At 43.6% G+C, this 17,399-nt stretch overlaps 1 protein-coding gene across 1 annotated transcript in view; it reads right to left on the minus strand.

Moving 5' to 3' along the window:
- The window catches only part of mib2 (mind bomb 2), a 330,213-nt gene that overhangs the window by 202,992 nt on the left and 109,822 nt on the right, over window positions 1-17,399 (minus strand). The window contains exon 3 of the mRNA XM_071663617.1: window positions 8,862-9,110. Coding sequence (XP_071519718.1) covers window positions 8,862-9,093 — 232 coding nt within the window. The 5' untranslated portion in view covers window positions 9,094-9,110. The remainder of the gene's footprint in view (window positions 1-8,861; window positions 9,111-17,399) is intronic.

Raw genomic sequence — 17,399 nt, forward strand, 5'->3', positions numbered from 1 at the left:
AAAACCGGCAAGGCGGCGGGTTTGGATGGTATTGCAGTGGAATTTATATAAAATAAAAGGAGGGTGATGGTAAGGATATTCAATGTACGTATGGTTGATGGTGAAGTGCCTGAGGATTAGCGGAATACATGCATAGTGCCATTGTAAAAAGGAAAAGGGGATAAAGGTGGGTGTTCAAATTACAGAGGCATTAGTCTGTTGAGTATTTCTGGGAAATTATATGGGAGGGTATTGATTGAGAGGGTGAAGGCATGTACAGAGCATCAGATTGGAGAAGAGCAGTGTGGTTTCAGAAGTGGTAGAGGATGTGTGGATCAGGTGTTTGCTTTGAAGAATGTATGTGAGAAATACTTAAAAAAACAGATGGATCTGTATGTAGCATTTATGGATAAGGAGAAGGCATATGATAGGGATGATAGAGACGCTTTGTGGAAGGTTTTAGTAGTAAATGGTAAGGGAGGTAAGTTGCTAGAAGCGGCGAAAAGTTTTTACCAAGGATGTAAGGCACGTGTAAGAGTAGGAAGAAAGGAAAATATATATCGCTACTGTAGGGGCACCAGGGATTCTTATCACAAATCCATCAATTAGCTGTCTTTATCTTGTTCTTATCTATAAAAATCTTCACACAAAATAAGGAAAACAAATTGTACTTCTGATTTCGACAATAATCGTTAGCAGCATCAAATACATGATCAAACTTTGTTCCGATATCATATCCCATGAAATGAAACAAGTTCTAATATCATGATCCTCTAGTTTGTATCTTAAATAGGTTATCCATGAGAGAAAATTACAAATCAAAACTTCAACATATCAACCATGCTTAAAACACATGGGTCCTGCAAACACGCAGCGGCTCACAGGGGAACACTGTGCTGCCAAGCTCGCCATCCCCACACCAACGCATTGAAAAGAAGGTTGGGACTTCTGGTCTACAATCGTCTTCGCCAATGATACGACGTTTGTCTCCTGCGATCATGGACGGACACACTGGTGGAGACGGAATGTCAAAAGGCGACATACAGGAACACCTGCGCGTTGGTTCACAATGACTGATGACCCTACTGCAGTAGTCAGCCCACAGCAGTGTAGAATTATTTCCATGTTCAATCTGCCATGATGTTGCTATAAAATACCATCGCCGTCGTATATACGACGAGAGGCCCTAAGCGGAGAATATGACCTGCAACACTCGGTGGCTGGATCTGTATCACTGGAGCTGGCGACATCACCTGAACCGACGGGATATCACAGCAGGTAAGAATATACAGACACACTGCAGACAATTTCCTTTTCGTCTATACACATGACAGGATCTATCCATTCCCCCCGCGTCCTGTCATATCCACGCGCGGCCCAACGCTGCCCCGTTCACAGGACCATAATTGTCAGGGGATTGGTGTTGGCGACAGGAGGCCTTACAGCCGCTGGGTCGGCCGAGCCAGGCGTGTGGTGGTGATGCCACTGAAAATATACAGGTCGAGATGGCTAATGCCTGGGAGGCTGGACGAGTTAGGGGACGTCTGATCAGATGATAAACTGCGTCTACGATCAGCAAGGAAATACTCCTCCACCAGCCACTCCTGGGGATATATTCCTCCACCAGCCGCTCCTGGGGAAATATTCCTCCACCAGCCGCTCCTGGGGATATATTCCTCCGCTAACCGCTGCTGGGGAAATATTCCTCCGCCTGCCGCTCCTGGGGAAATATTCCTCCGCCAGCCGCTCCTGATGAGGTGACTCGTTCCCTGTATGCCCAGCAGTCTGCAGGCTATTATCCAGGAGGAGGGAGAATGCTGGACAAAATATTAAATGTAATATAATTTTCACTGCGATACATCGATTGTGGTATTGGTGCTACCTTGACCCAACTGCGAAATGATAGAAAAATTCATTGATTAAAATGGCTTTATTATAGACTTATGGAGAATGATAATACCAGTTACTTGTTAATGACTTAACCACCGGAGGAGGAATCATTATGAGCGAGGTTGGAGGAGACGTGAGGGTGGTGGGAAGAGAAACGTTGTGTGAGGGTACAGGAAAGTGAAGCAAGATCTGTCACGCCTGCCTCTGATTCCTAGCATGAAGCAGCGTAAGGAAGACGTTTGAAAACAAAAAGAAACATTAGTGATAACCTCTGCTCGTCATCCATTGATAGATCTTTCAGGTCCTTAGCTAAGGGCATCTCTAACAACTTCTGTCGCTCTACCTTTCCTTCACTTTTCCTTTCTGACGATACTATAGCTGTCTCTCCCGTAGTCAAAGCAACTCTGGTTCCCGTCTCTCCTCTAACTCCACCTTGGATGACTCTGACATTCCTGATGCTTCTCTTACTAATCCTATGCCTCTTGCCATAGTCTCTTTTCGAACAGTCCGGTAAGGACTTCTTTCTCTAAACATACGCAAGGCTTTTGGTCCTGATGGCATCCATTCCCATGTACTGAAAGAGTGTGCTTCTGAACTTGCACCTGTGCTTGCTCGTCTGTTCTATTTGTTTAAAAAGCGAATCTTTTCCTTCTACTCAGTGCCACGTGTTGGTACATCCCATCCCTAAGAAGGGTGGCCGTTCTAACCCCCTAAATATCGTCATGTTGCTTTGATATCTTCTGCTTCCAAAATCTTTGAATCCATCCTCAAATCCTACAACTTGAGTTTGTCTTCTCTCTGGTCTCCAGTACGGCTTCCATAAAGCGAGATCCACTGGTGACATTCTTTCCTATCTTACAAATGTTTGGCCATCATCCCTTAAAGATTTTGGGAAAGTCCTGTGCAAATGCCCTTGATATTTGCAAAGCTTTTGACATGATGTGGCATCGGGGTCTCATCTCTAAGCTCCCATCTTTTGGCTTCCCTCTCTCACTTTGCTCCTCTATACCTAGCTTCCTCTGGCCGATCTATCTCTGTGGCTCTCTCCCCCTTTTATCCATTAACAGCGGTGTCCCTCAAGGTTCTGTCGTTTCCTATACTTTTTCTCCTTTTCATCAGCAAATTAATCCGCAAATAATCCAATGCACTTTAGGCTTCTGACTCAACACTGCATTCCTCCACATCCTTCAGTTCTGCTCCTCTCACTCGATCTGCATGTCGTCTCGACACAATTTCCTCAATACTAAGAATTGAAAAGGACATGTCAGTGGAATAGAAGACTCTGATTAATTCAAATAACTCCAAAACCCAGCTTCTGCCCGTCTCTCTATCGAACATTCTTCGCATTCGACGGTTCTGTAATCCCACCTCCTGAACTCAATGAACATACTTGGTATTCTTGTAACATTCACTCTGTCTTGAAAAACTCACATCACCGAAATACCTAAGTCTGCTTCTAAGAAACTGGGAGTCTTGTGTAGATGTCGAAATTCTTTTCTTCCGAACACGTACTTCGTTCATACAAAGGACTGATTCGTCCTTGCATGGAGTGCTGCTCTTACATCCTGGGTTGTTCTAGCTCTGCGACCTTGCTAAACAGGGTTCAGTCGAAAACGGTCCGACTTGTACACTGTCCCAGGCTAATTTACAAATCTGACTCGGTTGCCCTACGCCACAATGTTGGTTCACTTTCCGTCTTGTATAGGTATTACTTTGTCTTTTGCTCCCGAGAGCTGGTAGTTTGTGTGCCCCGAGAGCTGGCAACTAGGGTGCCCCCACGCAAAACTCGGTGAGCTGCTGCGTCACACGATTATCATGTAGCCGTTGGCAACTCAAGGGTGGGCCGTTTTGATACCTGTTTCTTTCCCTACACTTCCAAGCTTTGGAACACTGTACCGTCTCATGTCTTTCCCAATAACTATGACGGCACATTCTAAAAGCCAAGTTTTTCACCTCCAACAGACTTTCTAAATACTTTCCATCGTATCTTATTTTCTGTTTCATTAACCTCTCTATATTCTGATTAAGGCCCGACCTTGACTGTGCCTTTAGTCCGTGACTGGAGCCTCCAACGTAAATGAAAGAATATATAATAGTAACCTTTACGTAGGGTGTCATTTTTTAATAGCACTTCACTGGTTTCTTCCCATTCTCTACCCAGGGCCCTACCCCAGTTTTCTGAGTTGTCCAATCGCAACAGTTGGAATGCTTTATGTTGACACATTTCCTTCTACAGGATGGTCCTATTGAAGACTCATTCTGTAATATGCAATCATCACATATACAAAAAGAGGATACTGATATAACATATAATCCATACATCACCACAGAATACTAATGTCCTAAAGTTTTATGTAAAAATTCCTACAGTATTTACGATTGCACCTTGTATGGATGAGTGTATGCATGACTGCACCCTGTATGGATGACTGTATGTACGACTGCACCCTGTATGGATCAGTGTTCATACGTGGTTATACATTTCACATGGTTGTTATATTCACTGCGTAAACTTCATTGGTTTCCTATAATGCTGAACACGTGATGGGGGTTCAGTAAGTAAGAAGTACTGCATAATGTAAGAACGACAGGAGAAATAGGTCCAATGGCAGGCTTTCTCATGGAGTGTGGCGTGAGTGTGGTGGGAGTGTGGCGTGAGTGTGGTGGGAGTGAGGCTCTGTGGTGGCGGTGGTCGTCACTGCAGGTTGGGTCACATATCAGCTCGGGGTCGTCATGACTGATTCATGCTAATATGGAGCTTGGAATTCGTCGATACGATTACGTGGGATTCTTTATATCACTACGCCTTGGAGATGAGCTGTGAAATAACTTACCAAAGATACCCAACGCCACTCGACTTACTGACAATAGAAGTGATAAATGGGGGAAAATGACACAATGTCCAGTATCTGGGCAGCCAACATTCTGTTATTCACACCTACTTTACCAGTCTATCAAATCTGCCTTACGCCATACGTATAAGGCACGTATTTATATCCTCTTATTCAACGAAGAATAATCAAATCGCCTGATAAGCTTGTACAAACCATGTTTCTCAACACACAGCGCCAAACATTCTCCTGCTCTAGGTTAATGCAGAAAGGCTAACTAGGACAACACGATGTAGTTCAACATGACACAGCGGACGAGATGCAAAAACGTGTTACTGTTTCATCCAAACCAAAACACCACCACAATATAAAACCCGCATTTCCCATCAGTAAATACTGCTTCCTCACCACAACGTATCGATGCACCTGTGTGGTGCTGACCCCATACCTTCTCCCGTCATCACAACATCTCACTGTGCACACCACACCACTCTAACATTAACCATAATTGTGTGAAACATTACATTACAACAGGTGATGTTCTGCTGCAAAATGACATTCCCTTATCATAGTCATTATACTTGAAAATACGTGACAGCTTCCTGGGTAATCATACCGAGACCAAATTGGTTAAAGTAACTACTCAAATGCATCTTTAACCTACCACACAGGTCACGAGAGCTGCACCTTACGACACCACCAGCAGGTGTAAAGGTCACACTCGAGTCGGTGACATCTGCTTCTGTGGATGGAGGGAAGGACATGGCCTCTCTCTTGGCCTCTCTCTCTCTCTCTCTCTCTCTCTCTCTCTCTCTCTCTCTCTCTCTCTCTCTGTGTGTGTGTGTGTGTGTGTGTGTGTGTGTGTGTGTGTGTGCTTAATTAACGAGGGGTGAGAGAGATGCATTACCATGGAATTTATTCAGGCCTCCAGCACATGCCTGCGGATAACGTCCTAATTTGCAATTAACATTTCTCTCAGCATTTGTGCTTAATCCTGCACATTTCCGTATTTGCTTCATAAAGGACTGCGTTGTGTGTAGGTGTCGGCTATCAGCGTACTCCTCCCTCGCCCCTCACCACTCCTTACCTAGTCATCCCCCTCACATGCCGCTCCCGTCTTCTCCCCCCCCCCCCACCAAAGGTTACTAATGAAAGCTTCGAAGTAGCGAGTCGATACTGTCTGGGTTCACACCTCACGGAAAGAGAGGACTGACCACGCTGACTGTCCCAGCAGGCAGTGGAGGCGGCTGTACACTTGCCCACACGCCTTATCTTCCTCCCACAGTGGCCATATACTGCCACCGGACACTATGTTTATACCACACATCCACACCTCACCACACATACACAAAACCACACAGTGTGTGTTGTAAAATCACACCAGGTGTGTTGTAAAACCACACAGTGTGTGCTGTAAAATCACACCGTGTGTGATGTAGCTTCACTCTACAGTAAGTCACTTCCAAAACAGAGACCTACTGCTCTTCCTAACTCTACAGTCATAATACGTTCTTACGATATCGAAATTCCTGCCACGAGGCTGTATCATCCTCTCACCCACAATCTGGACGACTTTCGCGAACCTAATAGACAAAACTGGTTCCTCTCTCATGCGTGTGGTAGGGGAAGAGGTTGGGTCTGAACTACAACGTTTTCCAATTCTTAGCGACATGGAGGAAATCATTACCCAGCAAACTACCCATCATATTCCAGCCCGGCACGACCACTCCCAACACTCTGGTTCGATTGTATTCTCTTGTGACCTTCACGCTACAACAACACAGTTTCGTGCCAGGAAAATTCATGCAACCACACACTATTCCTTGTCCACTTTACTAGCTATACCCCGTCCTCTGGCAGCCCCCTCTAACCTTCAATACTGGCAGTACTCAACTAACTTACGAACACGCTACCGACTCAACTTTCTATCCCTCCCTCTTCTTGATGCAGACCTGCCCATCTTCTCTCGCTGGTCCACCTCTCGTTTAGTCACAACCATCTCTATAAACCCGTATTTGGACAGAATTTCCAGGTGAAGGCAGACGAATGCAAAGTTCAGTGCTTCTAATAACCCTGTTTCTTCCTATTTCGCTCTCTAACACCCCTCATACATCTCCCATCTCCTCTGAGAACCTTAAAATAATCACCAAACGAGACTATAAAAATACTTGATTGCATCGTAACATTTATACTGAAAACCTCACATTACGCGTCTAATCTGTCTCTGGGAGAGTGGGAGTCCTCCTCAGATGCCGAAGGTTCTTTCTGAACAGTTGCCCCGATTACGCTGAAGAGACTGAGTCGTCATAGTATGGTGTACCGCTCTCTCATCTGGCATGGTTGTACCTCTGTAAACTGGACGTGACTTGCCAACTCTCCCATTCCGTACTCGGAACTTGACCCCCTTGTTCTGCGCCTCAGTGTTGGTTCTCATTCCCTCTTCTATAGATATCATTCCGGTTTCTGTTTGTATGACCCGCTATCTGATACATCACGTAATACTTGGCACGAAACTACATCACACAATTATCAAGTGGCCGTTGACAACTGAAGGGAAGGTAATCGTAATGTACATTTCTTTCCTACCGCCGGTAAGCTTTGGAACTCGTTTTCCTTTTCACGTTTTTCCCCACCTGCAACCTGACCCTTTTTAAAGGACAGGGTTTCCATTTTCAAACTTTTGACTTTTTTCAATCCTTTTGCATCGTCATTTTCCTTTTTCTTAAACCCTTTTTCGCATTCTTTAAAAGGCCTGGCCTGCAAAAGGACTTCTGTCCATAACTAGAGCCTTACCATAACAAAAATCCCTGGCTCAGCTACCTGTAAATCCCAGAGCCAAACGACGAACACAAGAATGTAATGGTAAAAAAGAATGTTTTTTAGCACTAGGAAAAAATAGTTTCACCTACCACACGCTTCTCTCCCTCACCCTGCCATCCTCACCAACACTGGTAGTTGGTGTGTGAGGAACCCAGCCCCGCCACCGCACCACGTCCAGCCCTAGGAGTCCACACAGTGTCCTCCCGCCTGATGTACTCAGGGAGGTGACGCGCCTGATGTACATGTCTGCTGGTCTTTAAGTACAAAGAAAAACTAGTCCACACAGCTGTGGCTCTGCCCCATGCTTAACCTCTCGTGCACGATGCTATGACCCTTGGGTATGATGGTTGAACTGATTCCGCATCGACCAGGTCAAAGAAGCCAGGCCATCATGCAAGATCGTACCGACGCGTCGTGCTCATGGAACGCCTCACATGCGAGTCTCCGTTTTCTACTCGCCTCCCCTCCAGACCCGCCGCTCAGCCGTCAAATGTTTCACCCACTTTACCAAGGAAAAGTCTTCTACCAGAACTAGACACAGAGAGCACAGAATATTTCCCGACATACACAGAAACAAAACGTTTCTGTGGTAATGTGTGGAGTTCATTTACAAGAAGTTCTTTTTACCCCATCGTAAACAACCAATTAAGTTAAAAAATAAAGTGTAAACTCCGCAGACAGGATAATGCGGGATGGTCCCACGCGACTCCACGACCCAGTGTGTTCTCCTACCGTCGTACTTATGATAACACGAGTGTCAGAGTGTATTAATATATGATTCATAACACACACTATACAGGCATTAATAGTTATACAAAAGAGGGGTGAGAGACCATTCAGATATGAGATGTGCAGTATACATGATGTGTAATGTCTAGTGTATACACAGTATATAAGCTGTGTAAATATACAAGACACACAGCGATAATGAGTTTCAATGACAAGATGGATGGGTTGGTGAAGCCTCGGTCCAGTACCCGACCACTGGGTAAGTGAGGCTTCATGCTACCCGACACTTAGGTAGGTGAGACTTCAGGTTACCCGAGAGTTGGGCAAGTGAGGCTTCACACTACCCAGGAGCTGGCCAAGTGAGGCTTCAAACCACCCGAGAGTTGGGCAGGTGAGGCTTCAGACTACGCGAGAGCTGGGCAGCTGGGGCTTCAAACCACCCGAGAGTTGGGCAGGTGAGGCTTCAGACTACCCGAGAGTTGGGCAGGTGAGGCTTCAGACTACCCGAGAGTTGGGCAGGTGAGGCTTCAAACTACCCAAGAGCTGGGCAAGTGAGGCTTCAGAATACCGGTAGCGAGGCTGGGACGAAATGAAGGACTGGTAGTTACTTACCTACGGGGGCGTTGTCTAGGAGCCTGAGGTCGTAAGCGGCCTGGTAGCCGACACGGTAGTTGGTGCGAGCACCTGCGTCCCACTGGACCACAACGGTGCGGTCCGGGGTGGTGGAGGAGCCAGGCAGGCCCACCTCCACCACGGTGCCGGCGTGGCCCGCGCCACCATCCTGCTCCCCCCACCGCCAGTCCGGCCCGCGCAACACACGCACGCCAACATCCACCAAGCCCATCCTCAAGACAAGGCCGCCTGCAACACACACAAAAAAACAACACTTCCAAGTCTTCCATCAACTTCATCATGACGTCATCATCACCAACGTTTACACAAGTGTTTCTACAGATATACTACAGAGGTAACTCTACAATGATACTGTTCGTGGATATATTAACACGGCCAGCAACCTGAAATTGCACACACACACACACACACACACACACACACACAAACATTATATATATATATATATATATATATATATATATATATATATATATATATATATATATATATATATATATATATATATATATATATACGCGCTACAATCAGTAGCTGGAAAAATATGGACTCGTCTGAAGTAAGAAGTTCTTCAGCAAGACTGTAGTCGCAGCTTCATGACACAAGCGGCAATTCTTCCCACACGTCAAAAGAGACGATATGTTGCAACACTGCAACAGCCACGGGAGACTGCAACAGGGAGGTCACTATTATATAATAAGACGCATAGCAACATAACACACCATCATGAGAGAACTCATAAATTCTATATAATCATATATCATTCACTCCATTTTCTTTATGAAATAATTTGTCAGTAAATTCTTGTTCGTCCCTTAACCACTTTACGAATAAAACAGTCGGTCTTCTTTGGAGCTGAATTATCATTCCTGTTGCATCATTATTGATCACATATGATGCAGTCGGCTGCCGGTGGTCGGGTAGTGCCTGCAGAAGGCGGTCATCGTGGTTCATGACTTGCATGGAGCGCAGGTCACCACCACCACCACCAGGAGGAGGGCTTCCTCTCTCTGCCTCTCTGCATCCCAGGTGACGAGGGTCAATGCGCAATGTCAGTTCCGTTTCTCGACTGACTCTGGCGCGTGATTCATGGGATCCTCTGTCGCAGAGGGCCAGGCTCTCTACAGCCAGCTCCCTGAAACGCCAGTGTTATGTTCTGTGGTCGTCTTGCTGAGCAGCCAGAGTGTGCTTGCACCTGCCGGGGTCTACTGCAGTGCCCACGCTCCCACATCAATGGACTTAATGACATTCATTTCATTCAATAACACGTTGTCATGTGCCTCATTTATCTCATATATGAGCAAAAACTGGATCCATAAAAGAATATTAATGTTTTACCATGATTTTATCACTTACTGTGGCTCTTATCAATGCTTTACCATGATTATATTACTTATTGTGGCTCTTAATAATGCTTTACCATGATTATATTACTTATTGTGGCTCTTATTAATGCTTTACCATGATTAAATTATTTATTGTGGCTCTTATTAATGCTTTACCATGATTAAATTACTTATTGTGGCTCTTATCAATGCTTTACCATGATTATATTACTTATTGTGGCTCTTATCAATGCTTTACCATGATTATATTACTTATTGTGGCTCTTATCAATGCTTTACCATGATTATATTACTTATTGTGGCTCTTATTAATGCTTTACCATGATTATATTACTTATTGTGGCTCTTATTAATGCTTTACCATGATTATATTACTTATTGTGGCTCTTATCAATGCTTTACCATGATCATATTACTTATTGTGGCTCTTATTAATGCTTTACCATGATTAAATTACTTATTGTGGCTCTTATCAATGCTTTACCATGATCATATTACTTACTGTAGCTCTTATCAATGCTTTACCATGATTTTGATAAAACTGCGGCTCTATCAGTAACAAAATAATTACACACAGACACAGATGTTATATTCTCAGGCATTTATGTGTACCACACCCAACCTCGTTAGATACAATCACTTGCCGAGGCATACAGTACATTGGTCAGCCATGGTCAGACTGACTGACATATGCTCGGAACATTAGGGATCGAGACGGTACATGCCCAAAGCGCCGTGAGCCGGGGAAACCCTGGACGTCCTTCCTTATCTCATTCGTACTATGTTAACAGATTACTCAGATTGTCTACTGATTACGCTGCTGACGCATCTGGTACGTTGTTCAGCTGGGACCCGGGCCTCCAACCTACACAAGACCATGCGAGAGGGACTATTTGATTTTAGGTAAATGGATTATCATAATTTGGATTTTCTTCTTTTGTGGCGGAGTCATATGAGATTACACAGGTACGGGTCGATGATGGTGGCAATGGCCGAGCGGCTCAATGTCTGACAATCTCCCGGTCATTACGGTATGTCAGTTGGGTCATCTGCTGTCTCCTCGTCGATATAAACTGGTGGTGAGCTGGTTTGTATCTTGAATTCTATTATCATTATTTCCATAAACACTGCACCAAACCTGACTGACAGGTGTGTCTTTACTCACTGCACCAATACCTGACTGACAGGTGTGTCTTTCCTGACACTGCCATGCCTGAAGTCTGTATTTGCTCCTGGAATGATTCTACCAGCCAGAGCCTCGCACGTTAATACGCAACACGGGACACAGTCGTGGGTTCTGTGCTTAACATCTCATGGCTCCTTCTGCGCTCCGGCAGTGCGTTCCAGCAATGTCTCGTCTACCAAGAAACTTCGATATTCCCCTGAATTTGCATATATACGTCTTCCGTGTAAAGACCTTTGCTGTCTTTAATAAAATGTAAATTAACAACCTCTGCGTCAGTGTCAACATGCCTTACGGAGGACATCCAACCCGCTTTTCTTTTTTTGTCTAATCAAATCTACTCGGAGACTGGTTGTTGGCAATACTGGAACACGGGCACTTCCTATGCAGTCGTCATATGTACTACTCTACTCTCGTCTAGTGTATCTGAAGAGGATGTAGATCACTAGCAATGGTATTCCCAATTCCATTATCTACACGAGTGGCACAACCATCGTTCGGAAGTGAGAGTTTTCGGTGGAAAAAAGAAAATAATCTATCTCCAACCCACGGGAGTCTGCATGTATTATACTCCTCCTCTCGCTGATGGTGAGCGGTCCTCCTCTCGCTGATGGTGAGCGGTCCTCCTCTTGCTGATGGTGAGCTGCGAAATCCCTCAGAAAAATCATTTCCTACGAGGCATTTGATCACCAACTGAGATTAACTCATGATCATCAAGCGCGCTGCAACTTGGGAAATAACAACGTACGTGTTAAGTGAATTTTCCCCTGCCTGCGTCGCCTTCCACGGTGGAACGTTAAAGTTGTTGCTGTTAGCGCCCGCCGCTGACCGTGACGCATTGACAGGTCGCCCACCGTCTCGCTGGCACAGGATCGAATCCTGAGCGTTGCAGTCGGCCAGCAGTTCAGCCCAGCTGTTCATCCTCCCCCTGAGGTCGGTCGATAATTTAGATCCCTGATATGGTGCACCTGAAATGGCCCTAACCAGGGCATCCAGTTGCTCGTGCCGTCTCTCAACGTAAAACAAAATAAAAAAAAAAAAATGGGGGAGTGCTTCAGGATAAGTAAGTACCATGTCAGGACTGGCTGGTCAACTGGGCGTTAAAATCATCAACTATCAAGGGCATTTCAGGCCGTCATGGTTAGGTTATAACCGACCATCGAAATGACTAAATATCTTTTGTCTCATCTGTATGACCGCACACGCTCTCGTGTGGGGCCCAGACGGCCGTCCTGTACAGTAATTAAGAGTGGAGTGAAGACAAGAATTCTCTCTGTGATAACTTGAAGGTCGGGAGACGTAGGGTCGTAAGGTCTATTTATAAGGACTCTATATGGAAGGTCTTGAATGGTGTGTGGCTGGTAAAGTTAAGAAATGATATGTAGAACGAAATTTATATATATATATATATATATATATATATATATATATATATATATATATATATATATATATGTGTATATATATATATATATATATATATATATATATATATATATATATATATATATATATATATATATGTATACATATATATATATATATATATATATATATGTATATTTGCGTGTGTGGACGTATGTATATACATGTGTATGGGGGGGTTGGGCCATTTCTTTCGTCTGTTTCCTTGCGCTACCTCGCAAACGCGGGAGACAGCGACAAAGTATAATAAAAAAATAATAAAAAATATATATACATATATATATATATATATATATATATATATATATATATATATATATATATATCCCTGGGGATTGGGGAGAAAGAATACTTCCCACGTATTCCCTGCGTGTCGTAGAAGGCGACTAAAAGGGGAGGGAGCGGGGGGCTGGAAATCCTCCCCTCTCTTTTTTTTTTTTTTTTTCCAAAGGAAGGAACAGAGGGGGGGCTGGATGAGGATGTTTCCTCAGAGGCCCAGTCCTCTGTTCTTAACGCTACCTCGCTGACGCGGGAAATGGCGAATAGTATGAAAGAAAAGAATATATATGATATATATATCTGGCCTCAGCGGGGGGGCGGCTCCCTGTAACTCGAGTGTATGCATTTATTTCGGTCGCGTGTCGAGTTAGCTGGTTGGTTTGGGCTCTGCTAGGCCTAATTAACTGCCAGGGTCGTTAAGGTCGTTAACGTCAGCTTACTACATCCAACAATCGAAAAAACTTTAACAAGCGTCTCAAATGCTCAATTAATCATGATTAAAAAAATGGTTATATAATTTTTACGGTGTAGAAAATAAATTTACATAAAGTAGTAGTCCGCCATTCCACTTTATTCTTATCCCATATTCAGTGTCACACTACAACACTGAAGCTCATTCCAAGAAAATATATATCAAGCGTCTGAGATTTTAAAGCAAACAGAAAACGTGACATACTTATTTCCCCCTCTAGATATATATATATATATATATATATATATATATATATATATATATATATATATATATATATATATATATATATATATCATAAATTTTCGCCATTTCCCGCGTTAGTGAGGTAGCGTTAACAACAGAGAACTGAGCCTTAGAGGGAATATCCTGTTCCATTGTTTGGAAAAGTATAAAAAAGGGGGAGGGGAGGATTTCCAGCCCCTTGACGACCTCTAGTGTATATGAAGAGCTTGTGTTTGAATTTTTTTTGTTGTTCTTATTGAGGAAGCTCATGTTATCCTGGATGCTTCACATGCCCTGGTTCAGTTCACTGACAGCACGTCGCCCTTGTATACATCATCGCACATACCAACTTTATTCTGTACACGCCTTTCACCCTCCTGCATGTTCATGCCCCGATTGCTCAAAATAATTTTCACTCCATCTTTCCATCTCCACTTTGGCCTTCCCCTTCTCTTTGTTCCCTCCACCTCTGACACATACGTATATCCTCTGTTAAACTGTCCTCACTCATTCTCTTCACACGGACAACCATTTCAGCACACCTTCAGATCCCTCATCCATACTCTCCTCATGACTACACGTCTGTCCTCCCCTTTTATCACTTGCTCGATCAAACCACCTCACACCACATACTGTCCTCAAACATTTCATTTCCATCATATCCACTCTCCTACGCACATCCTAACAAACCAATCAACAACACAATTACTCCTTTTTAAAGACATCTAACTCCAATACCATCCATTCCAGCCGCCTTGCCACATTTCATTCTCTCTCTCTTCACCAAAACACTTTCCATGACTCACTTTGTATAACTCCTCTACCCAAACACCCTATACCTGCCACCCTATCATCAAACACACTCAACAGCCCTTCTAAATACTCACTCTATCTCCTTCTCACCTCATCGCTACCTGTTACCACTGTCTCATTAGCCTCCTTTGATAACGTTCTCACTGGTTCTCTTGTTTTCTCCCACTAAAAACTCCAAAACATCTTTTACCTCCCTGGATTTTTTGATGATACTCGCTTACATTAAGTCTCATCTGGCCTTCCATTTCTTTGTCTACTCTTCCCTTTTTGCCGTTCTACATCAAATCTCTCCAGGTTATTTCTCTTTACCAACCATCCTTTTCTTACTCATTTGATTTCCTCTTTTGAGAAAACCTCTTCAAATCTTCACCTGCACCAAGCAATGATCAGACATCCCACCAGCTGCCCCTCTCAACATCCATGACCAAGAAAGTCTCTTTTGCAAGTCTATCAATTAGTATGTAATCCAATAATAGCTCTTGGAGTCTTCAAAGGTCTTAACCCCCCCAACCGGGCTGATCCCAGGCTGCTGGATCGGATCGTTGGTCGACCAAGCAGCATTTCGAAGCCGCAGCCCGCAGGCCCACATAGCCCCCCCCCCCCCCCCCCCCACAGCCTGGCTGGTCTGGTACGTTGTGCAGGCATTTGTCTGATGCACTTTTTAATTTCTGTACCGTGCACCCCATCCCATCCTTCTTAATTCACCTACGTATCGTTGTGAATGTCCCACTGTGTCGTAGAAGGCGACTAAATAGGTGAGAGCGGGGGGGGGGGGGGAATGGAAATCCTTCCCTCCAGTTTTTACTTTTCCCAAGGAAGGAACAGAAAAGGGGGCCATGTGAGGATTTTCCCTTTAAAGGCTCAGTCCTCTGCTCTTGACGCTAAGTCGCTACTGCGGGATATGGCATATATATATATATATATATATATATATATATATATATATATATATATATATATATATATATATAGATAGATAGATAGATAGATAGATAGATATACGAAGAAAGTGCATAGGAACGCGCACCTTCATAGAACACACAAACCTTCAACAGCCAGGATCAAACCCGGGACCCCTGTGCCACAGGCGGGAATGCTACCGCTAGGCTATGGGCCTGGCCAATAGGAAATAACTATTTGAATACTATGTGTAGACCCCGTTGCTCACCAACGTAAGACGAAGGGTATTCGAGTACATAGTATTCAAATAGTTATAACCTATTAGCCAGGCCCATAGCCTAGCGGTAGCATTCCCGCCTATGGCACAGGGGTCCCGGTTTCGATCCTGGCTGTTAAGAGGTAATATATATATATATATATATATATATATATATATATATATATATATATATATTATCCCTGGGGATAGGGGATTAAGAATACTTCCCACGTATTCCCTGCGTGTCGTAGAAGGCGACTAAAAGGGGAGGGAGCGGGGGGCTGGAAATCCTCCCCTCTCGTTTTTTTTTTTAATTTTCCAAAAGAAGGAACAGAGGGGGCCAGGTGAGGATATTCCAAAAAAGGCCCAGTCCTCTGTTCTTAACGCTACCTCGCTAACGCGGGAAATGGCGAATAGTACGAAAAAAAAAAAATATATATATATATACTTCGGTAACTCCCATGATTTAGTTCGGAATATTATCATTCTGCCGCCAGGTCCCGAGCTCGTCTGGATGCTCCCGGGTCTAGTACCCACCAACTCGCATACACGTTTACATATGCTCTCAGGTTATTTTTCATACTACTTAATACAAAATGTAACAAGACTGTATACAACACAATCATTATGGTAAAAAAAAAAAAAAAAAAAACTAAGGAAAACGTAAAACATTATCGTATAATCTAAGAAGAGACAACCACATGATGTGCAGGTGTGGTCATCTACTGTACTCCCTCAGTATGTTAATGTACATTCCTGTTCACGTTAAATTGGGTGATTTACAGCAACTGTAAATAGACTATACAATATCAACAAAGGCCTAAGAAACTAAGCAAAAATCGATAACCGAAGAGATCGCAGGGTCATGAAATTTGCCACACACTGTAACAGAACAATATTCAAAACAATTATTACGACTGAAAAACGAGGAAAAATGGATAATATTATTGTGTAATCGAGGAAAAGATAAGATCACTTCACGAGTTCTGCCGTGGTCAACCAAATGGAAGCCAAGTTGGCTGACGTACGATTCTATTGTATATATTTATTTGTATATCATCGTTCACAAGTTAAGGTTTATCGATTTACAACAAAATGTAACTGAACAATATATATGAAACAATTATCAAGACTAAGAATCTACGAAACAATAATGATATTGTGTAATGGGAGAAGAGATCGCTTCATGACGGCGAGGTGAGCCGTGGATGCCGATTGTAACAGCGCTGTCACCACCTAAGTTCGTGACTCTTTTCGTACGTACATCTCTGTTCATCTCACACTTACGGTTCGTGTAACTTACTAGACAATATGCTATAAAAATACATAAAAAAAATAGCTAGGACCAAGAAACTAAAGCAAACAGAGAATATTACTGAATAATGACTGGTAGTCCGGTATCATTTGAAAAAAAAAAACTGGTCGAGGAGCGTCCATCACGCAGAGAACAGCAGGTGCAGAAACAGCAGCGGGGTCGGCGTTCTTGTTCAGCTGAACATTTAGCCGATGTTCTGGGTGGATCTTAGAGAACAGAAACACGTTAAATAATATTTCATTGGATAGGATATATAAGGTAAGACAACAGAACGCCATGAGATTCTGGATGAGCAAGATT

The sequence above is a fragment of the Panulirus ornatus genome, chromosome 1 (assembly GCF_036320965.1).
Source record: "Panulirus ornatus isolate Po-2019 chromosome 1, ASM3632096v1, whole genome shotgun sequence".
NCBI lineage: Eukaryota > Metazoa > Arthropoda > Malacostraca > Decapoda > Palinuridae > Panulirus > Panulirus ornatus.